This window comes from Bombus huntii, chromosome 15 (genome assembly GCF_024542735.1).
Source record: "Bombus huntii isolate Logan2020A chromosome 15, iyBomHunt1.1, whole genome shotgun sequence".
NCBI lineage: Eukaryota > Metazoa > Arthropoda > Insecta > Hymenoptera > Apidae > Bombus > Bombus huntii.
This window is the reverse complement of record NC_066252.1, coordinates 4,889,778-4,915,012: the sequence shown is the minus strand read 5'-3', so window position 1 is coordinate 4,915,012 and position 25,235 is coordinate 4,889,778. Positions and strand designations below refer to the sequence as shown.

The following is a 25,235-nucleotide window of genomic DNA, read 5'->3' as shown; positions in this document are numbered from 1 at the left end:
CTCGTGTTCACTTGTAAAAAAAATTGCCTCGTAAAAATTCAGCCGAGCGACAAATGGAGGAAGAAATCGAAAAATCGATGACAGCGAACAAAAAATTTTCGCTCTGACTTTCGGCAATTTCAATTGATTGTTGAGCGACAGCAAAACCGCGATATGCTGCTCCCCGTGGGCAAACTTTACAAGAGAGCAACATTTCTCGACGCGATTTTTCATTTGTGCAATGGATAGAAATTAACAAGTTCGACGTCTGCTGCAAAGTAACTCTGTTAGGTTAAATAAAATACCAAAGGACAAAAGTTAAACTCCTTGTAAGTTAACCACTGAGCCGTCAATTAAACTTAATTAAATTATCTTTATAACACGATCGATAGATTTCTCTCAAAGAAATTTTTCTTGCTCGATTTATGGAACCTATAGAGCGTTATCATTTTTCTATTGAAACTGAATAAACAAAGATATCGAGCGTTATATCTAAGGTTTATTATGATTAGCAAATATGATAGCTTGTATGTCAAACAATAATGAGAACGATAACCGTGATTGTATTTTCAATTAATTTCCTGGTGAAATGGGAACGATCAAATGTACAGTGCAGTGCTAACAATACACGGATCGTACATTATCTTCGATAATTATCGGTCTCGTGACTATTTATATTAACATTGTAATTACTATTTCTAGTAATTTAATTTGAATTTACTCGATACATTAACGTCTTTTTAGAAGGAATTAAGAAATAACGAACATTTAGTACGACGGCACGTTGGAATAAAATTGTATTGGTAATTACAAAATTTCCAATTTTATTGCAATTTCTTTGCACTTTTGTGACTGCTTTGACTTTTGTGGCTACTTATAAGTAACTGAAAAATCTTACGTTGGATCTACGTGCAACGAACGTTCGCGAATGAACGACACATTCGATAATTCATAAGCGTGGCACGATTTTCGGGCTCTTCTCTTTCCAGCTGGATTTCCAGTAGAATAATCCGACGAGCATGTGCCGGGGGTTTTATTTCGTTTAATTTCCTCCCGGGAACAATATCTTTGGCGACGCGTATAATCAGTGCATTTGGGTAATAGGCTACTAAATACTATCCCCAGAGTAAAATTTTTCTCCAAAATATTTTTTAATGCAACATCGTTGGCTTTGCATCGTTCAACCCGGAATTTTGTTCCTCGTTTTCTTTTTCCCTTCTTTTATCTTTTAGCAGTGTATTTTTAACAATCACGACGAATAAACCATATTCGAATATTTTTAATAATATTATATCGATGCAATGACACAAACTTTACAAAAGAATGAAAATCAGATTTTCCGGCGTTGCAAATAAGAGTAGAAAGCCACATGGAACTTATAAATTATGACAATGATGATGAAATCGGATTAACATGAAATTATATAATTCCCTCGGTCATCATTCGCCATCTTAGTAAGGGAAAATTTATGCACATTATTCGTGCGCATTTTGGAAAATGGTAGATGAAACACGTTTTAATCTCTATTATTTAATATTTATCTGCACTTGGATATTTCGTGCACAAAGAGCTTTTGTGTTGCGTAATACTGAAACATCAAACGGAAAATGATTTTATAATACTTTATTTTTATTAACCAGTATTTTAATTAAACTCAGACGTGTTTGCCAACTGATATGCACACATACACTTCCCTTTCGCCGCATTTCATCCATTATTATTTTTTATAACACACACATTATTTATATTTCCAGAACGAAAAATCAACCGCATGTCACATTTTTTAATTCAGACGTATTAAATTTAGTCGGAAAAGCATAGCTTTGGTATCGCGATAGAACGTTCGCTTTTGATGAGATTTCTAGTGTACAGCGAACGAGAATTATGTGGTTTTATTCGAATCAATCGAAGCCATCCATTCGCTATACCTGCGCATCAAATACCCTTTTCATATTTCCAAGAAACAAGCTGTCTTTCTGTTTCGTAATCCCATTCTTGTTTCTACTGTTACAAACATTGAAATGTGTTTGCGATCAGAAAATGGAAATAATTTTAATTAAACAATAACTATTTTCTTTGCTCTCGTTGAACGAGCTGACTTGATCGTATCTAAAGTAACACTCGTTCCATCTCTCGTCGTTGTTTCGATAAAACATCCATGTATTATTCATACACCAGCGTGGCAACAGGATTTTCCAGCAAATTTCGTGATGCACGAAAACTCGAGCTGTCGCGTGCATCGAGACGCGACGACGAAACACGTAGGCCCACGAATTTCACTTTGAATCTTTTTAAAAATAAAGAAATTCTACCGCCTGTAAATATCCCGAAGTTCTTGACCCTTTTTCGCAAAATAATTCACCGATCGATATTTGTGACCTACAGAAATATCTGTGAAAGTTTCAGAAAAATATATCACGTCGTTCAACAACGATGTAGAAACCTTGAAATTGCATATATTCTATAGTCACTTTTTAATACCCATCAGTTCATTCGCATATGTTTTTAATTAGTACTCTTTGTTACAGTACAATCTTTTCTTATGTTAAATTCTTATGTTAAACATTACAATTCATTTCCTATGAAAAGCTAAAAGCATCGATTGTTTAAGATGTAAATATTGTATTTAATGCCTGACTAAGAATTTAATGCTTTATTATTTATCAAAACGACGCAATAAACAATTTCCTTCCAACCTCGTCAAATACACAATAAAATCTATCAAGCATAAAGAATAATACAAACTTTCCGAACGACCCAATATCTGATGTAGATATACAGAGAATTTTCAAAATAAAGAAGTAATTATTTTTTAAGTCATTTAATCTGAATTGATCGTCATTGCATTATGTCAAGAGGTAAACACGAACTGCAACATTCCGAAACACGTATATTGTTTCTTTTTAACGGATGTTTGTTCATCAGCCTCAACCTGCCGGATGTAACGGGGAAATTCGTATTCCAGCGAGATAAATTAATTGGAGAATGTACCGCGTTACTCGAAATGCCGTGAATAACTCGCGGCTCGAATGCATCGGGGTTAATGTAACTTTAGCAAAATCGTGCGAGTGTTTTCCGTGGCGGTGGCTGAATAACACAGGCTGATGTTTGTAACGTTTTGCCTGATGAAATTCCTGTTACACCATTCCTTCTTTCGTCATTGCGCTCTCGGCTATCCAACTTGCCGGCCGTTGCCAGAAAAAGCTAGACCGCATCCAAAGTTTCGTGACCTTTTTCATTTTTATATCTGTGTAACTGTTATCCCCTCTGGCTGGGGAAATATCAAATTTGAGGAAACGAGCGCCGAACCAAAAGGGTCGATCGATCGATATTACAATCCCGACGCTTAATCACGATTTTCCATGATAAAATACCCATTCAGCGACAATAGCGCGCTTTACTAAGCTTCTAGTCATCAACGCCCTCAATAGCAGCTGTCATACAGGTATCGGATCGTATCGATTCAACAGTTTGATAGCTTGCAAATTGTTGCGATCCATGCAGCTATCTCACTCTTTGAGTCGCTTTGCTTTCCCACCCCGTTTATCAGCGATTCGTTGTTTCGTTCATTATATTTTTTTTGAAATTTTGAAATTCGTAGGGTTTCATCGAATTCGAATTCTACGTACAATATATAACGAACAGATAGGCGAATATTGGGGATGAAACACACGACTAAGGTATTTTCTGAAATATTTCCTGACACTAAGAAGATTTATTGATAAAAGATCGAACGAAGATGCTGTTTCTGTAAAAAGAGACGATCTTGCATTGTGAAAATCATTGAATAAATCTTGATGCATTTGACCAAGCTACTCCATGCTCCTCGCGGTTCGACACGCAACTAAAGATGGGCAAATCAGTGAATTTTCCTTCTCGTCGAACCATATTATCCCTTAATTCATTTTACTTACATTTGAATAAGTCAAATCGAATTGATCTAACTCAAACGTCGTGTAGAATGTTATTAGACAGAAAAGAAAGGATGCAGTAAATTTGAAAATCTTTATATAAAGCACTGAAAACAATTAGATCAGTAAAATGGAGCTTCGTAGATTGAAGGGAAGGCGATAACAAACTTACTCGGAAATAGAGAGATACGAAGAAGAATAATAGAATATCATTGGAAAGTAATCTCTGATTTCCTTGAAAATTAGTCGAATCAGGAAAAGTTAACGGCGCTAGCCGCGAACGATGAACGACATTGATCGTGCAACACGCAGCTCTCTTCTAACTAAAATTCAATTGAACGGTATTCCGCGCGATCTCGAACCGCGAGCTCGTATCTACTTGAATTCCGGTTGCACCAGCAAACTCGATAAAAATAGTGGTAGAGGCACAAACGTGAATACGAAGACAAATGGACGAACGTGAAGCCAACGAGCAGAGATGAGAATCAGAATCAGGGCCGTGTCGAAATTTAAATTCACCGGGTACGTTTCGTGACGTGAACGAGAAGTTTTCTAGCCGCGTAAGACGAGCACGTGTACAACTCCTTGCCAACGATCGTCACCGATAATTTATGTTTTCTCTGTCGCATTTCTCACGCGAACGAAATAGCCGCGAAATTAGAATTTACTATCGCAAAGTAATATATACCATTTTAACCCACGTTATTCTTGATTATCGTTGATTATCGTAAATCACATCCCAATAAAGCGCACCAAATTCGAATAGCCAATTTTGGAGATTTTATGACCGAGCTCCACGTTGACACGAGGAGATTTGAACAGCTAACAATCACGCGAAGTACATGAAATAAATATCCTGTCCTATAATAATGCGATCCTTCAGCCGTATTACAAACTTTGACATTTCTATCAATCAAAAGACTCTTCGATAGAAGAAATAAAATAATCACTTGCATTACATCTCAGCAACCAATCGAAACGCGACAAAGGTTATTTAACAAACTGTCATCTTCTACGTTTGAATTTCGTGGAACTGATCAGCGTGGTTTCTGAATGCCTCAATTATTTTAACAGTTCTTCATACTTGGATCGATTCGTATTTAATCTGAGTTACGGTTTTCAAACAATAGTAATCAATCATAGCAGCGAGTTCTAAGCAACTCTCGAATCGCGGCAAAACAAATATTACGTACGTTCCTATCTATACGGTTGGAGAAACGTTCGGTCGATATGGGCTTCGTGCGCCAGGCGAAAGTTTCGTGATTTCGCGATCTATTGCTTGCACTCCGGAGCCGACGATTTACAAACAGACAGAAAAGGCTTTGCCAACTGAAACTTGTAAAATCAATTATCGGCGTTCGCGGTAACTCCCGGTTAGGAAAACCGATTTCGACGCAGATCTCAGCAAGACGAAGATCGATCTGTCTGCCAGCCCGTGGAAAAAACCTACTAGCCGAGTGGAATTGCGATTCGACCCACTTATTTTCAGTTCGCGTTCAGGCTACTTGAAATTCGGCCGGCCTTTAAGATAGTTCTCACGTATTTACAGAAAAAAACTTCGTTTTAAGTTGTTTGCTCGGTCAAAGAGAAACAATAAGAAACTCGTTTAACTTCATTTAACGGCCAATAATTCCTCCCTGACGTAATAAAAATCCATGGCTATTAAAAATTGATCGCGTTTCTTGTTTATAGTGGCAATATTCTCGAGAGCAACCAATTCTGTCAAAAAGCTTATCGACGATACAATAGAGAATCTCCTATCGGTTCTAAAACTAATAAATTTCACAGCGTGCAACGCAACGGGCTCCTGAGAGTGGCTTTTCATCGAATAAATTTGTTACGGAGGCTCTTACAGAAATTACTAGTTGAATCTCGATAAAAAGGGCCGCATCTAATCAAATTAAAAGTTCTAATATAAAAGAAATATTTTATATTCCTCGCCTTTACGATGGCTAGGAAAAACCTACCTGCGCTTTCTTTGTTCGTATTGATCAAGCAGATCGATTCTGCCACGTGAACAAAGAAACCGAGTTCTGTATATAAAACAGCGGAAAATAATTAATCGCTGCGCCGCCTCGCCCGTATGGAAAGGTTCGCGAGACGGAAATTTATTACACTTCTTTAAGGCCGCGGGACAATTAACGGTGAAAAATAAAAGTGAAATAGGGGAGGAAGCGTTGCTACAAAGGAAGAAAGGAACGTCACCGGTGAACGTGAAACGCGTCTGCCGTATAAATTACCCGATCTCTAATTAAGTAGAACCGAAGTGCTCGTTAAGGGCCGAGCTGTTAATCATCGGACTCGTGGTCGGTGCGACTGAAATTTTTCCGTCGCTTGCACGGTCACGTATCTCTATATGAGACAAAATTATTCGTGTTTGTTGGCAACGCCGTACGAAAATTCAGTTCTATTACTGGCTGTTGATAAATTTCCCGTGCGCTGCTATTAATTTTTATTCGAACTCGAACGATACGCGAATAATTATCTACGAGACACCGAGAAAAAAAGAATGAGAAATAAGAATTACGACTCACCGTTCGTAGACCATAACACGATGTTGCTTCAGATTCCTAAAAGTATCCCTTTAATCTAGATTTTCATTTCGTTCGCACGTAAAAGAAGAAAGTAACGCACACACGCGAAAACTATATTCCACCCACACCGAACTTCGATATACTATTGCGATACACGTGCGTTTTCTATGCGCGGAGAGTGTCACGTGCAAACGGAATATACGAGCATGTATTCGTATCCATACACGAAACTGTCAAACTTGTTATCGATGTCGCGTTCACAATCCAACTGATATGGAAGGAGATGGTGTATGGCCCAGAATGAAGAGGACATAGGAAAAATGATGACGTGTCTGGGACGAGTGGAAGAAGAGCTGGCAAATTATATCCGCCATTCGACACCATTACCTGTGTGATTATCGTAAAAAAGACGTTTTAAATATAATTTCCAATTAAATAAATATAATGGTAAATAAATATACATTGGAATTTTTATTTCAGGACTGTTGAACCTTTGTTAATTTTTAAAAGTAAATTCATACGGTAGCTTTGCAATCCCTGTTTAAGGGTACAATACCAAGTACACTTGGGATACGCGATCCGTGGTTGCGATTCGGCTCTTCTCGAATGTTCAGCCGGAAATTAAAGAGTCTTCCACGAACAACTAACCGGAAGGAAGGGCGATGTTTTTCCATTCTGCGTCGCTCCCTAAATACGCGTCAAACAGGGACGCGAAAGAAAGAGGGTACAAAAAAATGGGAGGGGGGAAATGTAGGAGAAAACGAGATAGCAATGACCAATTTTCACCGACACCGACACTGGTCGCGTATCTCATTTCAGGCAAGAGACCGACCCAATTTCGCGACAATGCGCGCTCTCTACGAAAAGAGATAGAAATGAATAAACGATATAGAAGAGGAGGACAACGAGAGGAAAAGGGTGGAATACAGGGGTGGATGTGTTGAAGGGAGGAAGGGTTTGCAATGCGCGGCGGTTTTACGCGGCCGTGCGAGTTGCAATTCATGCGGCGCAGGAACTGATATTTCGCGGAAAATGAATCACTCTTATACAAACGAACGGACACACAGTGGTAACGGAATACAATAGTCAGACAATGGGGAAAGCGTAGCTTTCGGCCGGCGGTGGCTGCGGCTCGGACGGAGAGATCGTAACCAGAGAGATGCGCGACAGCGCTGGATTCCGTGGCTTTCTAGGGGGAGGAAAAGGTACCCTGGAAAGGATGAAACTAGCGTTCTCTATGCCCGGCGGCGGAACAAAGGTACACGTTTAGGAATAGAAACTGCACCGTGCTGTCGGAACAACATCCAAATTAAATTCGAGGCGCCCAGTAGAATCGAGCGGATTCTGTCTTTTTTCTCAGATTCCCACTAATTGATCATTAATCGTTAATTTAATTAATGTATTATTGTACCAGTGTTCAATAGAGAAACCTGCAGACGTTTATTGTTAATTGACCTTATTGTTAGTTAGGTTCATTATACTTTACATGTGCTTTCATTAATAACAATCAGTGTTTCTAACAAAGAAATAGTTCTCATATATTTTGTACTAAACTATTTTCGTTCGAGTAATGTGCAATATCTTACCAATAAATATTCAAATAAGAAGAAATCATCTTTACAGGAACGAGGAAACAGACATAGAATTTGCAGAATGTGAAAGGTACACACTTTATACGATATTACTTCTCCCACTTTGTATCTTGTTTGTAAAATAAAGCGAAAATTTGTTTTTTAATCATATCTGTATTTATGTATCCCAGATCGTTTAAATGCAATTTCATTTAATTTCAATGCAACACAAGTAACGAGAGCATTTCAGGTTGAACCTCTATCGAGTATTTTCCTGAAATATTATAGAACACTGGAGATCTTTGAACGTCGTGTTCAAACGCACAACCATTTAGCATGGCATGTGATATTGCAAACTGTTTTATAAGCCCGTTTCTCTTTCCCCTCTCCTCTCACCCGCTAGCTTCCGTCCTTTGATGCTCGTGAACCGAAGCAACCAATAAAGGTTTTCGAGGACAGCTGTATCGACAGCAGCGATTCATTTCTTTTGACTATCTTCGAAGTTGGAATCCCTGGATCAGTCAACGCGTTTACGCGCACAAAACACACGCATACGAATAGATCCAAATTCTTTGGCTTTCATGAAATTTAGAAATCATCGGCTTGAAGGGTAGTCACGTTCTCTCGAGATTGCTCCTTTGAAATGTGGTCAATCGTAGCACGTTTCTACCTTATCAAACGTCTCCCGCTCTTGGAGAGCTTTCATAAAATTTAATAGCTCACCCGACATCTCTTCTCACTCGATTCGACATGTATTACCTTGCGAAAACCACGCGTACTGATTTCTCTTCCATATTTCTATGGACAGACGAAATATTTAAAAAACAACTCAAAATAGAGCGTCTCCCGTACGCGTGTAAACACGGCTAATTCGAGCTAGTTCGATATACATTTATGGCGACGTGTGCCTAATACGCATGTAAAATATTAAAACACGCTATTTCTGGTGTTTTTTTTTTTCAAGATAACGAGATGCTACGACAAATAATAAAAACGTGTATCTGTGTGAATCTCGAAAGCACAATTAAAATCTTGTTAACTAATTCTACATTCCCCGCGGTCCATTCTCCATTCTACAAAATCTCTAATTAATTTCGCAGTATACACTGCTTCGCGTATTATCATACACATTATCATCATTTCCATATTTCCATCTATTAAGTTACATCGTGTTACGTTGAACGCTTCTGATCCACAACTTTCGATTCATTCTCTTCTTGTTTTATTGCAAACAGCTTCAAACTATTTCATAACAACCCATCATTTCTCTATCAACTCGAAAACTTACTAAATTCCATTCTTCCTAGATCTATTCTCCTAGGAAACCTGCAACTCCGTCGTTCTATCGTCGTATTGTATTGTAGAATCGCGAACCTATTATCTTTTATAGTTGCTCGTCCTGTAGCAATTCTTCCCGTAACATAAAGAGATTTCGTACAAGTTCCTCCATTGCACGAAAAGAAAGTGGAAGATGCAGTTCTGATTTTGCACAGTGCAGCAAGTAGAAATTCAATAGATAGCTGAATGGTAGAGAATGTTGTAGAGATTGTTACGATGGGCGTGATCTATGGGTGCACCGTGACCCGGCCGACCCCACAACTTTCTCCAGGTATCGAAATGTCTTCGACAGCTTTCCAACTCAATCTTTTGTTCCTCCTGGAATAAAAAGCATCCCTTTACAAACTACATCGTAGAATCGAATCAAATTAAGCGATTGCGGATCGAAACTTGATGAAATCCCAAAATAGCTAATACATTATTATTTATTCAAAAATTGGAAATATTACTTTCGAACGCAGTACGCTATCGTTTGATTTTATCAAGTCATCTGTTGATTAGAGATCGAGTTAGCTTGACGTATTATCGATTGCAATACACTTACCAATGCCTTCTCTCGTTTTCGTTGCACTTGCTCGGCGAGTTCGGCGATGTATTCGCGATTCTCAACCTCCAACGATCGCAATCTACAAAAGCGACGCAGATGAGCTTGGCAGATTTCAATATTTTCAATATTATTCGACTCGTTTGTCATTTTCATTACGTCTTCTTGCTTTTCAAACACATTGATCCGAATGACTTTGGCAAATGAAAAAAAATGTGACACGAAAGCTCTGCATTGTTTTGCTCCTGCATCCCGGACACGTGTCTCGTGTAACGCAACAAATCGAAGTTTCGTCGAAACGAATCACGCGTTTTAGGTCGTGTTCTGAATTTTTGGTGTACAAAGAAAGCCGCTCGTGCGTGAACAACATCTTTTCCCAAAACGTTTAACCGGAAATTATAGTTATCGATCGAACATTCGATCAGAAACGGCCGAAATTGTGGTCTATAATCGCTTCGCACATATTGAAAACTGCGGTGAAATTGCGGATAGTCGCAGGTGAGGCTTTCGCCTGTACCGGCTGATATAAATATTCCGACGATAACTTTTGATTTCGCTGGTTCAGATAATGGCCGCAACATTCATTACGATTCGTATGGGAAGTTACGATAATACCAGTGTTGTGAAATTCACTTCAAAATGAACGTGGGCTATTTTCAAATGCTCTCAAATGCTATTTTCAATACAAGAAAATAAGTTTTAATCCGCTGGAATGGATTTTAAAATCCAGCGCAGAAAGCAGACTAATATTTTGACAAAGTAGAGTATAAATAGCGAAAAAGGAAAAAGGAACGACTCTTGAAACAGCTTTCTTGTTGAAAGGAAAACTCTTCTCTATTTCTCCGATAAACTTCACCGGAATCTATAAAACTTTCATCGAGTCACGTTGTTGAAAAAGTTGGCAAACGTCACGATGTAATGTGAAAGCACGTTAAGAGAATCGTAAGAAGCAAGAAAAGTGTCTACAAAACAATGGTCGCCGCAACGATAGCAGCCTTTTTTACGACGTTAATGTATGAAGCAAACACGTTTGCCAACTACTTGTTACCGCGCTTCCACTTACGAGAGAGACCTGCCGCAATACAAACTTCTACAGCCCTCAGAAAACTATTGCAATATTGTTTGTGAACCATACTTGACTTTTTACGCGAATATTATCCAAGTACCGTAGTTTCGTGCAATTTTATCAATGTTTTCTCGCGAGCAAATAAATTTCATGCAGTAATGTAAAACTGATGCAATATGAACTATTCAGAACCCACATTGTTCGACTTCATAAACTGAAAAGCAGAAAGAATAATGATATTACCGCGAAAAGAATTTTGTTAATTTATCTTGGAATTTGCTGTGCAAGTTGGACTTTAGTATTTGAATTGGAAATCGTAGAAGTAAATTAAGAAATTGTTAAAAGTTGATCAGTTTGATCAATTTACAGGAGGCTCGTACGATGACGCAACAATTCAATAAAAGTAAATAAATAAAATTCATGATAAAATGTAATGAAACGACTTTGCTCTTCGTTTTCGTAAAATGAATAAAGTACTATAAAAAATTATAAAAATCAATTTACGTTCTTTAAAAATTCAAGCGTGAATTCGAGATAATTCCTTGTCCATCTGTCCCGGAAGATTTAACCAGCCTCTCAAAGAAGAGATAAGCGCCATGTTACTCTACGAGACTACGTCGGGCAGCGATTCACTGAGGGTATTTACTTTTTAATAGTTACTAGCGTGCGAGACATTATGCAGATAAAAGTCCAGAAACTCCGATGAAAGTGCAATATTTTTATTCTACAAGGGCTAATCCCTCTTTTTTGCGATTAGGATGTGTTGGCTTTTTACTAGCTGGAAGAAATCTTCCTCCATGTTATAAGGAAGAGAATAGAAGATAAATCGAAAGTAGACCAACGAAAACAACGGAGGTTATAACGATCAGAAAACTTTCGGAATAAATTGAAGTTCTATCGAGTTGTTGGAAAATGGCAACTTCCAACTTTCCAGATATTTAGAATCTGCATAACTGAAATGGAACACGAACCACTAATTAAAAGGAAACACGCAACGAGCCAATGGAAAAGAATTTTTTTATCTTCCAGAGATACTTGTTTTAAACTTGTAACTTTATAAAGAAGTTACAGAAGATCAAGGTAGAAACTGTTGGAAGGTTTGCTGACCGTATCTTTTTGGCTCAACATCAAATTTTGTTTAGTCGCTGGACTGACAGTAGAAATAAGTGCGAGACATTGTTCCGCTGTCTTTTCTTTTCTCAAGAATCGTTCTGCGAGATAAGAGTCCCTTCATTAACGAACGCAAGAATCGAATTAGAACACCTATTTCTAGAATTTTCCTTCTCTACATATCTTCTTTTCTCGCTGTTATTTTATGAAGGAAAAGAAAACAATGGTGTAATAGATTAAAAATGATCGATTATCGAAAGGTTCATTTTAGAGCGTAAAGAAAAATATATCGCATCGATTCTGTCACCTTTTCTTCTACGAAGGAATCGATAATCAACGATGATTAATTGCACAGTGTTCCGCTGACGTCCAATCATATTATAAACAACGTAACACGCCGCTAACGGCTGCTTCATACAAAATTCCATTAAACGCTATCAAAGTGTCTCGTTATACATTAGTCTCTCAGTGTTCCTATCTGTAATCGGTACAACGACGTCATGATAAAACAATATTCCCTATGCCCTCCACTACATTATTTCAATGAGCACAGAATGGCAAAACGATTAATTGACAGCGTAATAACGCTACTTTACAAAATTTCATGTGCAAACTTTGACGGAAGTTCGCGCTGATCCAAAAGTCATAGACGTGCATGATGTCAGCGAAGAGAAACATTCATCAATATACCAATGATAAATCTGAAACGTCAAAGACTGAAAAAATTATCCTCTAAGGAATAATGGATCTTGAATCTAAAATTATGGAATAACTATAGGATATAATTTTAGATTCTGCAAATGTAGTTCTATAATTGTAGAATCTATGAAAATATTATTATATAATTCTATATTCTACGGCTGACATTTGATCGAACCAATAAAGTAGTTATTATCGTGATTAAATTATTCAAGACACATTATTCCCGAGAGGAAAATCCTCTCAGACTTTGATATTTCAAATTTATAATTGATATATTGGTATATAATTATAACGCGAATATATAAGAGGATTCAAAAAACATTTTCAATGAAAAATATTTATGATCGATCTGAAAACCGCCAAAACCCTCAAATTCTAACGAACAGCGATTTAAACTGTCGCAAATAAATTTTCTTTAAACAAGCGTGCGTTTCAAGTAGAATTAGTCGTGCGCTTACGCTCGTTTCGTATTACACAAATCGAGTCATAATACGAAACGGAAAGCGTAAGATCACAGAGGGGCGGAGAAGAAAAGCAATATCTTAAAGTGCAAAGAGAGAGTAAAAGGGAAATGACTGACGTGAACGACGATACTCGACGAGGCAGCCGTCTCGAACGATTTTTCAACACTTAGTTGCCGAAACACCTTGAAACTAGAGGAAAATTAGGGAGAGGAGCGAGGAGATATTGCAAGCAAAACTGTTGACGAACATACAGAGCGACAGACTGTAACATTGACAAACATTCGAGAGGAAGAGGGATGCTAGAGAGGAACCGTCAGCTGAACTTGTCGAGGTCGAGAGAGTTCGGGTCAATGGGTTGATTACTGCTGTAATGCAGTTACATCCTCCGGGTAGCGTAACAACGCTAACCAGACCTGCATTGTAGGCTCATGGTTCGTCGCATTTTGATATGGCGTGTCTTTCGACACGTCGAGATTGAACTCGACACGATAATGAAACTTTGAACACCTGGCGAGGAAACTGAAAATTATTCATTACCAAGCAACAGAACAAAAAATCATGAATGGGGAACGTATCCACAGATCAAAACGATCCATAAGATAAAACGCTAACGTACAATAACAACATTAAGCATGGACGAAAACGTATAAAAAATCGGATATTAGAAATGAAAATGATGCATGTAATAAAGCGTTAACGAGTACCTAGAAAATTCATTTTCAAAACATAATACGTACGGGTCTATCGTGTATCCAGGTCGAGTGGCATCGGTGGCAACGTGACGATTGTTTTGAAATTGCGATTGCGAGCAATATCGTCTGCTAGTTAAAAGAGGGACCAATTCCACGCCCCCGGTCAATTCGTACACCTGAACTTCCTCGTTGTAGGGATTTTTTGAGTCCTGTATCAGCTGCATATCCGTAGCGATACCTAGGAAATAGACTGACCTAGAAACCGGATGCTGACCTTCCCACGCCGACACCGAGAATTTCCATCCGTTTACCTGGTTCTGCTTTATCATCAAAGAACTTGTTCATATTCGTGACGGGCAAAGGATTAATACTCCTTCTGTGTAGCCTTTCGATGGTCGAATTGCTCGTCCAGCCCTGAAAGGATTCAACGTGATGACTCGCTGCAACCGATGCAGCTTGTGCAGTGCAAATCGAATCGACTTAAGTCAGACAGAAGTTCATTGATATTCGCGTCTTCGATTCGAGTTCATCGCTTCTAACATCTACCAACGTAGCAGTGTTCCAACAAAGTGCCATTAGATATAATCTTTCAAACTTTTTCTAGTCTACCAACTCTTTGGATCTTGTTAAATCCATCGCTTTCTAGTTAGGATGCATATCTTGATAAAAGTAACAACGCCATTTATTGAGTATCGTTCGTCAAAATCTGATGAAGCTGAAATTAGAATCGTATCTTGATTCGCGTTGACTTAACCACTGAAAATATCGATCGTTCAATCTGCAATGTCGAGTAAAAAAAAGAAAAGAACGAAGCTCAGAAGGTTGAAAACTTAATTAAAGGGAAAAATTCTTCAAATAACTAAAAACGAATAAGAAAATCAAAGAGTAAATCACGAGGAAGGGCAATAGAGCTGACAAGAAAAATCTATCATCAGATAATCAGTAATCGCTTAGCTAGTCTAGGCTTGACTTAACGCGGTTGCATCGTTCATTCATCAACGTCATTCTAGTTAGCTGGTTAGTTACAGTAAGGCTGTGTGGTTTATTAAGAAGAAAAACAGAAAACCTTCCATAAATTCATGCCCGGAAGCAGCTTCATGCCGAGAAAGAGAGAAAACGTAACGGTTTTGAAGAGGTGAAGGAAGATTCACGCGCTGAGGGACCTGCAGTGGAAAGGATGAAGAGAAACAGGGAGTAGGAAGGGTGATAGCGAGAGGACGAGTTTACGTACAGGAAGAAGTAAACTTGGCTGAAGTGGAACGCGCTAATAAATTTCAGTTTAAACTTTCGGGCTATGGAAGCTGGTCAGAGGATCGTTCAATTACGCAGTAACGTGGCACAGTTATGTGTTTGTCGTTCAGGGATGTTACAGCGGTTAATTAAAAATTAAGAGTTTCATCCTTGAGGATGGTTGACCAGGCTGAGGCTAAGAGGCAGAGGAAAGCCCGAAAGGAGACTGGGGTTGGATAGCGTGCTCGATTGAAGCCGCGTCTCCACGGAAACGCAACCGCCGTGCCTCGAAAGCATGTTCATATAAGCGCTAATTTCCACATCAAACGCTGTTTACCAACACCCACCGTGTACGATGATATTCCAGCTCGATAGAAAAACCTACAGCCGTTCCTACCGACACGGTACGCGTCGTTTCATTCGTTTCTATCACGGGACTTTAACCTGCGTATGCACAAGTCGTAAAAATTCAGACGGAAAACCCAGCACGCCTTGATCTCGTCTCTGTACGGTTAGAAGGATTCAATCTCCCTTTGCTAATGGCTCATGCAATCCCGATCTACAAGCTCCATGTAAGTGTATAAATACGAACGAAGGTGTACGAACAAAGCCTATGTACAACTTTCCAGCCAATTTCCAACAAATTTTAACGTTCAGGTAAGAAGAATCTATGAACAAGTGAACGATCAGTGTATGCTAAAGTGATTCCTAGCTATAAATGAAAATTAAACAGACCGGGGATAAATAAACATAAATGTGAAATTTATAAGAACACAAACCAAAGTCCCTAATTACAAGCAAATTTGAGAACGAGAAACAAAGCCTGACTAACAAGCTGATCGTTGATGGGTCCTAGTATCTAACGCATCGAGGAATATGCGTACCAGAGATTCGAGGAAGCGCGCACCCAGCAACTTGGGATCCCTCCAAGGAACTCCACCCGGACCAGGTCGACCCCACGGCCAGAGCGGTGCCAGCTAAGCACACGGCGTCATAGCATATTAAGCAGTTTCCAAGGTTCGTTTCCTACACCCACAAGGTGGCTGCTTCGCATTCAAGCACGTGCTCGAAATCATTGCACCTTGTATCCTAATATTCAAGATGAATTCACCACTTGAGCATTACGATAAACTTTTAATAGACCATTTACTTGTTACACATTTAGACACCTTTGTACACATGATTTTTTCGATACATGTCACTGGAATTTTTTTCGAAGAAAATACGAACGTTCGAGTGTTAAATTCATCCCGCAACATTATCAAATTTTCGATTCTTATTCATGTAATTTAATTTCCCAAAAGAAAGTTCGACAGTCGATTCAGAATGACTAATGTCTAAAACAAAGGGACAACGCGACGTTGCGGTCTATTTTTCGTCGGAATTTTCCAAGGAAATTTTCGCGTCTCCTTGCAAGAGAAATTGACTTTCTTGCTGAAGCTAGTAGAAACGTTTCTAACTTTACGTGATCGGGGAACGATACGTCTACAGTCTGACCGGAAACGGACTATGTAGACGTTCTGTCTTTATCGACGTTATTGCCACGAAAAAGGTGTTTCGCGTTTAGCGTACAAGGAATGACCATTACGAAATTTCTCTTACGCAAACTACTACGATTGGACTTTGCTCATTTCGAAACGTTTGTAATATTACATTATTATTGCACGAACTTTTCATCTTTATAGAAACTAGAAAATATCCTGAACTTTTAATGGATTACGAAAAGTGTCGTTAATTGTAAACGTTAATTATTATTATTTGGGACTAATTACTGTTTAGAAGAAAAGATTTCTGAGAATCATCGAGCTTCTGCAATAATAAGTTTCTCGATGAACGTATAGTACTCAATTTCCTGCGATCTAATACAAAATTGTGAGAAGTTATACAAGCAAATTATCTTACTAATCGAGAATTATCGTGGAGAAAGATCTACTCGAGGTTCGTTAACTAACAATCGTTAAGCATGTAAAGAACATCAATATGATCCGATCGATAAGCCATCGAGATAGCGGAAAGGTTTCGTGCGCGAGGCAGCTTGAGATGTTAATGAAAGGCGTCATCGAGGTGATGGCGATATCGCCGGATCTTATCGATACAACCGCGATAACGATGGCTATTTTCCAATTTTTCCACCACCTCGTCATCAACAAATCTTTTTTATCAGTCACTCTCTATTACGACACCTTCGTGATATCAATCGCAATGGAACTGATTTTCGAAGGATTTATTCAACTTTTAATCAAAGAGAACATTAACGGAAATGGTGCTTAAGATATGAAATACGACGATTGGAAACCAAAGACAAGCAATATTTTAACATTATGACAAACGATACGTTAAAAATTATGAAGAGTATAAAAAGATACATGTTGAATTCGAAAACTAAATAAAAAGACAATTCATTCCTTATCTTAAAATAACTTTCCTATGAAAACTAGGAAATTTGTCTTATTCTTGTACTCTCGTCTTATTGTCATAGTCTTCTTCTCCAGTCTTCATATAGTATTGAATGTATTCTTGAAATGATCAAAGTCATTTGCTAGTCGAAGAGGCTATAAAGAGAACTGCTATAAAACACCCACTCCACGATCACACGTTTTAAACAGAAAATTGCAGACCAGTATATGTGAGACGTAACAACAGTCGCATACTATCTTTTTTTATCATAACTTTGAATTGCAAATAATCTTCGTGAACTAGATCCCGAATCACGATCACGAACGATCGCGGGTTAGTTACGTTACTGGAAACATATCGGAGGCAAACATTTGCACGGTTATTATCGGGCAACGGCGAATGCATCCTTACGATGATAATGGTTCTCGTAATTGGCAGGATAATAAGGGTTAGAACGACATCCTTCAACGCGAATTGCTCGCTGTTTTCTGCAAACAAGGGCGCCCTAATTTTCCCAACAATCTTCGATTCTGTCCCACTTTCTCCTCCATCTGTATTTGTATATAACGTCACGTCAAGGAATAATATTATTCGTAGATTTTCGTGCCCGGAATTTCGTGAACTCATCGTCCTTGGCTTCCGGCGCGGCTTTTGCTTTGGTAAGTTGTTGGTATGGATAACATGGTAACGTTACTTCAGGCGAGCGAAACAAATTTCATTCAGAATTTCAGGTAATACAGTGAATTATAACATTCAGATTGAATTAACGGAGGAATTTCAAAAGAATTTCATTTTCATTAAAAATAAAACAACTTTGACTTTCGTCTGCTTCGTATGATTCTGTTAATTTTTAATCAGGAGAAGCTCTTTAGTAAAAATAAAGCACGTTAAATGGATAGAAGGTAAGATATCGCTGGAAGAAAAACGAGATTATTTGTTCTAATGAATTAGAAAAGTATAATTAAATATTTATTTGCAACGACAAAATCGCTAGCACGAGAATAATAGGTTAAATTATTGATGATAATTAACCGTGTCTACTTGAAAAGCTGGTTATGATTAAAACTGTAGGTTGAGAATGATTAATTCATGTCTTTGCAAATTGTGGCGCATTTCATGCATTAATATTAAAATACTTAATGAAAAAGCAATGAACATTTTCAAAAATGCCAAGCGGTCGGTTGATTAAAACTCTTTAATTTAATGCAAAAATTGAGTGACTGTAAAAAATCAATTAATAAAATTTAAATATGTGATTGATTAATAAAAATCGGAACTTCGACGCGTGTGTTTTCCCCGTGAAATCGATTTACAAATTTTTGTTTTTAACGCCACTCATAATGAATGAATAGCATCCAATTTGCGAAAATATATTCACTATTATCGCGATTTTGTCCATGTCTGCGATGCGGTAGGAGTGGCAAGTTTTTTAATTCGTCCTTAATTGAAATTTATTACGAACATTGAAAAGCTCGAAAATCGGCAAAAATCGTTTAAATATTTACGCTCGTGATTAATAATTTCATTCATACTTTGGATTATTTGCATGTATTTTTAATCATTAGGTTAGTAATCCCAGTATCTATGCGAAAGATATTGCGCATGCAACAAACTTTTTATCAAGACCAGAGAATGTCATTGATTGACAGAAATCCATTGCCTGCGAATCGACAGTGTAGCAACGTAAAAATGACAGCAAAAATAGCAAAAAAGCAGGGAATAACCACGTATCGCATAAAAAATGTCAATGGTTATCTAGTCAGAGACGATCGAATTTATGTCAAATGTAGTGAAAATTATGACATATCTCTTTATCCAAGTTCGATATTTTTTTATTTAAATGGTACATAAATTGTTTAAAACTTTACCTGGCTGAAATTATGACACTTTGATAATTCCGGGGGTTCTAGAGGAACGTTTTTCTTTCTAAGGGTTGCAGCACAAGGAGCACCGCCACCTGGTTTACCCCAAGGCGAATAATTCTCCAAGATTTGCTGGAGCTGTAAAAAGGAAGAAACAGTTATTTAATTTATTGCTTGATTGATTGATTTACAAATTTCTACCTTTTAATGATAAAAAAGTGATAATAAATAGTAAAGTAATGATAAATGTAAAAGCATATATGTGAACTAATTAGAATTAACATGAAAATAAATGTATCCAAAATAGGCAACACTGTTGGGAATACTGCACTGGCGCGTTCCGCTTGTCTGACGCTACACAGATTGATTCTGCTGAGCGCTTATCGAGTCCATATTGTCCGCACAGTTTTAAAGGGCGAAGTTTCCTTCAATACCGTTCAGCGTGGTTTTATAAATCTGTTGAAGATTTGAACAAAACTGAACTTTCTCTTTTCACCAGCTTACCGTGGATATCAATATTTCTCCAGTGAAATCTTATGAGATAATAACTTTTCCCAAAACACGGTTGCAAGTACGTTAATATTTTGATAATACACTTTAGCAGATGGAAAATTTAAAACCCGAATATATTCCGTTGGAATAGCATTAAACTAACTTTAATATTTTGCGTTTAGATTACTTTAATGCTTAGTGTAACATTTTATAATATTTTCCCACGTAATTCTAGGTTAAAGAATTACGGAGTTATATAAGAAAAAACTTGAATAATGCTAAACCTTAATAAATGCCATTTAAAACAAAAAAGAAAATGAACCGCTTTAAATTCCTGTTCTAACTTGGTTTTAGCGAAACATTTTCATTAGAATGTCGAGTAATCCCTTTCTGTGAGCATCGCAATGAGACGTGCCTTTTAACGCACAAGAAGTACAAGTCACGGATTTTGGAATTCTCTGTTGATTCATCACTGTAATCTACGGATAAATGCTCCTGTTTATTAATATTTAAAGAAAAATTCCTTGGCACAGCCTTTATAGCATACTACTAATATTCAACTGTTCTTAATCCAACGTTGGCGCTTCAAGATAAGTAATTCGGATGCACATTACAACCCTGAATATTTTAATCTTTTATTGAATTTCGCTGGCTAGCCACTACACACATATGTATCTCCGACCAGAAATTCTTCCCTGTAGTAAAAAATAAATTCGAGCTCACACTGATAATACCCATTTCTGGCGTTTTTGTAATAAAATGGATATTTACAACCCTTTTAAAGAAAAATTCCATCTTTCTAAAACATGCATTAGAACTAAAATAAAAAAATTTTAGATTATATTTAAAAAAAATTTGAGCCTTGCAACTATTTTGTTTTGTATTTTTATTTTTTATTTTTTATTATTTTTTATATATCATTAAAACTCATAGGAAATTTAGGAACGTAACTAAAGGAGTTATTACTTTCATCTACTTTTAATCATACTAAATAATGGTCTCCCATTTTAACGTAATAGAAATTTCTGCCTGTCAACCTAGTTGTCGTTTAACAGTTTGCGATTCATCATAGCGAAAGAAATATAATCCATTTACATTGGATATCGTTAGAAATGATGGATAAAAATGTAGTCCAACTAACAATATCTAAAGGTACATGCGAGTTCCATTAAAACCAGTGAAAACATTTGCGCTCGTTAGTGAAATATTTCTTACAACTACCAAGGCAAATATACGCAGTAATTACAGCACAGCTACTAATGATACGGTTTATACAAATTACGCTCAACGATTCGCTTTAACATTCGCGAGCTACGTAAAAAAAGGAATAACATTTCAATTGCAACGAAATCTAAACCGTAGCGAGGTATAAACCACTTTACTGAAAATTTTAGTGCCTTTTAATAAAACGTTCCGCTGCAAATCATTTCCATTAAGTTGTGTATCAAACGTTGTTGGCAAAATTTACAGCCGAGAGAGAACCAAAAACATACTGTTTTACTCTTCGACTATTTTCGTGCAGTAAACTATGATGACAAGCCTAAGTGCCATCTACCATTCTCCATATTGTTCCCCATTTCTATTTTACAGGGCTTGAATGGCTGTGACCACATGAAATCCCATTGTAGCGTGAAAAATCTTTTACACAGCCTCGTAAATCTCCACGGTTATTGCCGAGCTTTCGAAGAAATGTCATCAAAGGGAAAAAATAAGGGTTGTTGTCGATACGAATGTGTACTGTTGATCTTCATTCGATCGCCGACAACCACACCAAACGAAATTGGTAAAGCCAAAGAGGCTCATGGTCAGCAAAGGCCAGTGACGTGAACGGTGCTCGAGTTAACATAATAGTCATTTACGACGCATACTTCTCGCTGTTCACGGTGCTTTTGACGTAGCAACTCCTCCTTTCGTCGTCTCCACGAGGCCGTTCCCTCTTCAACAGCCCGCCGTTCTCGTTCCTTTCTCGTATCCTCCTCCACTTCCGGTACGTACGTCGCCTCCGGGATATCCTGCGCCATCTCGGTCCCGGTGTCTTCCTCTTAATAAAAGGACGAACAAATCACGAGCATCGCGTGTAAGGGAACACGTGCTACATACGTGAGCAGTTATGCTGAAAATCAAATGGACGTTGCTCAAAAGTGGTTAGAGAACGAACAAGCTTGCTTTATCTATATCTCTTGCTAAAACTGTTGCAAAACTTTTGTAATTTTCCTAATGTACTAATCATTAAGATTGCGAAAAGATTTTGCTTGATAACTGTCGAGTAATTATTAATTGATTAGATACTATCAAATAATTAGTGATAAAATTACGCACTTGATAACACTACATTGATTCCTAATGATAAAACTTGAAATGTCTACTATTTATCTTTAAGTAGACGAATCGAGAAAATTACAGATGCAGATATTCAATATCAAGAGACAATATCAAAACAATGTGACAGCATCGTGTCGCATGACAAGGCACTTGGTTCTGTTATCATCTGTTATCGATTTAACAAGTTATTATTCTATGAAAAAAGACGCGATACTAATCTGCATGGCTATATAATAATCTCTCACGTAGGAATATTAACGCCTAGAGTTATTCGCTGATTCGCGCGATACTTTTATTTCTATTCTTTTCCAGCTGAATGTTACAATCGATCTTTCAATGTTTTTAATAATTTTCAATTACAATGAAAGTTCCCGAACTTTTGTACGATATAGCTCAAATTAAAACATCAAGTAAACATGTTTTACGTGATGAAACATTTTACTAACAATAAGTGCATTTCTGCATAATGAAAATTTATCTCGCGACTCGTACGAAAAATTCATTTATTTCATTTTTTAACATAGCATAAAACATATTCGGTGTAAAAGTTTAGGTAATAACAACGCTAATTTGATTGGCTTGAAACAGAAAATACGACGAGAAGAACGATTAGTGGACGGGCAAAGTTCATTTCCACAATATAATCATTGCCTCCTATTGTTAATTTTAATATACATATATTATTTAATTTTTTAATTTATCTTTGAAAATTGGTTCCATTCGGAACACATTCAATAGAAATACGAGTAACATAAAAGAATGTTACGTTCGATTTATCCATAAAAATATTTTCATAACGTACTCGAGCGGGAAATGCGAATAGCTGAGAGTAAAATGAAAAAAAACTTCAGGATATGTTTGCATAAAACCATCAATATCATTTTATGTGGAAACAACGATCGTATTACGAGGTGCTTCGAAAATTTCATTTTTATAATGAAAGATTATCATCGTACATTTGAATTTTTCGGATCTAATGAATCTTTTAACAAGAGAATTTTCATATTTAAAAGAGCGTAATAATATTTCAAATTAACGTAGACGAGTAAATTCACGAGGAATTCAACGCAACGTGCTTTTCAATATTAAGACCATTAACAATGTATATACAATTGTTGCGATCTGTAATGCTAAACATTTTACTTTCAAATAAGCCACAAAATCGTTTCTCTCTGTCCCGAATCAAACACGGTAAGAAAATACATTCGATTCGAGATAACTGTTAAAAAATTAAATACCTTTGAATAAAACATTCTGCATAAGATTACGTAGCGACAAGTTCCTCCCCAAAGAAGGGGAAAGAAATTCCTTCATCATTGAAGAAGAAATATACTACTTCTCATAACTATAGGAAACAGTGTTTTAAGCACTCAATTATTATGAAAATGGGGAGAACATATGTAAATTACGTAATCACATGACTTATATAGTTTTCGAGTAATTGTCTCCAATTGTCTTCCTTAAATGCAAGATAATTCTTTAAATGTTCGAGGGACGCTCATTGATTCGATGAAGTGCACGTTGCCCTCAATTAGAATCAGACCGAAGCTCTAACATTCTTCTGTTCTACGAGCTCGTGCACCGTTATTTTGCAAAAGGTAACATTAACTTTAATACTCACGACGATGCAGAAGTTTTGCGTGTCACGGAGACGTGGCTAGATCCCGATACGGGTAACAGTAACTCGGAAAAATATTTGGTAAACCGATTATATCCATACAAAAGTTGTTCACCTGACGATGAGAGCACGCGACTACCAACCACCCCGTGAATCCACCCTGACGTCGCGTCGCTTCGACGAAGTCAGCCACCCTGTGCTGGTTCCCGACGTCGATTCTCTACACTCCACATACCAGTACATCCCCCTCGACGTACACTGTTACTATATGCGTCACGTTTCACGTCGTTACCATCTACCACTATACTACTCGACCTTCGACTGCTGGTTCGTGACCAGGGCCGTGAAGTTTCACGGAAGCACCCCTAACATCAAGACAGCGATTACAAAGCCAACCTATGAGCATTGGTTCAGAATAAAAAATATTTAAAGTATGCTTACTCAAGAAAATAGTTTGCGTCATATGATGAGGACTTATTTACTAACATTGTGGGTGTGGATTTGCTAGGTTAGCTACTGCGGTTTATCAAGATCTTAATTATCAATTATATTATTAATATAATTAGGCTGATTTAAATATATTAATCGAGTCAATTTTTACTTAGGTTTGCGTGCTAAGATTAGTTCTGATTTCGACTTGTACAATTCTGTGGTGTACAATTTGTGGAATTAGTCGATAGTAAATTATATTGCATATCTCAATGATGTTAAATTTCAACAGACGTTGCATAATTAGATATATCATATGTCATTAACCTTTTACCATAGTATCGATCTATTAAGTACGTGTGACTATTATGTTGAAAAATACTTCTTTAATTATATGATTGCCATATTTACTGTTGCCATTCATGATATAATTTATAAAAAAAACTACGAGATTATTTAAATTTAAGTGCGTAAATTCAGAGAACGGAAATAAATTCTTGTGATTCATATTATGCAACAATGGAATATCATCTGAAACTGTTTTACGACAAAAGATTGAAAAAACTATCGCTGGAATACAAGTATTTGCTCAAAATTACCTGTTCCCTTTGCTAAACGTACTATGCACGAACACGCAAAGCATATTTTTCTGCTAAAGTATCTTTCTTGTATTTACTTTACTGTCATGCTGCTTGCAGAAAGGGATTTACAAGCATATGTATACATTTTTAAGGATATGAAAAGCAAGCAATGTGAGCTTCAAATTCAAATTAAGAAACGTTCGAAAAATAAAGTACAAAAAAATAATGCTACTTGTTCTGAAAATCTTTTAGCAAAGATTTGAAAAGAACATGGATACATTTGTACACATTAAATTTGAACTTTTATCTTAACCACCTTTATATGCAATGAAATAAGGTGAAATATTATTATTTCGTAATTCTTTCCCTGCTTTTATACATCATGTACATTAA

At 37.1% G+C, this 25,235-nt stretch overlaps 1 protein-coding gene across 3 annotated transcripts; it reads right to left on the bottom strand.

The window, feature by feature from the left end:
* Positions 1-567: 567 nt before the first annotated feature.
* On the bottom strand, positions 568-25,235 carry LOC126873745 (uncharacterized). Of its 3 annotated transcripts, none has more exons than XM_050634943.1 (8): positions 23,948-25,235; positions 21,761-22,005; positions 19,407-19,538; positions 16,026-16,118; positions 14,223-14,325; positions 13,957-14,149; positions 9,878-9,959; positions 568-9,651 (listed from the first exon to the last, which is right to left on the bottom strand). In XM_050634943.1, exons 2-8 carry the CDS (start codon positions 21,911-21,913, stop codon positions 9,505-9,507), a joined length of 903 nt encoding a protein of 300 aa, XP_050490900.1. In that variant the 5' UTR covers positions 21,914-22,005; positions 23,948-25,235; the 3' UTR covers positions 568-9,504. The 3 variants fall into 3 exon arrangements, with proteins under 3 accessions (XP_050490900.1, XP_050490899.1, XP_050490902.1); XM_050634942.1 differs by having other exon boundaries at positions 569-9,651; positions 23,836-25,235; XM_050634945.1 differs by lacking the exon at positions 16,026-16,118 and having other exon boundaries at positions 569-9,651; positions 23,836-25,235.

Bases quoted from the DNA above. Each gene is read 5' to 3' on its own strand.
- LOC126873745 (XM_050634943.1), bottom strand. From the start codon at position 21,913: ATGGCGCAGGATATCCCGGAGGCGACGTACGTACCGGAAGTGGAGGAG. The intron at 19,539-21,760 runs GTATGCGTCGTA...TCCTTTTTACAG, and splicing joins AGCACCGTGAACAGCGAGAA to CTCCAGCAAATCTTGGAGAA. The intron at 14,150-14,222 runs GTAAACGGATGG...TCTATTTCCTAG, and splicing joins TGATGATAAAGCAGAACCAG to GTATCGCTACGGATATGCAG.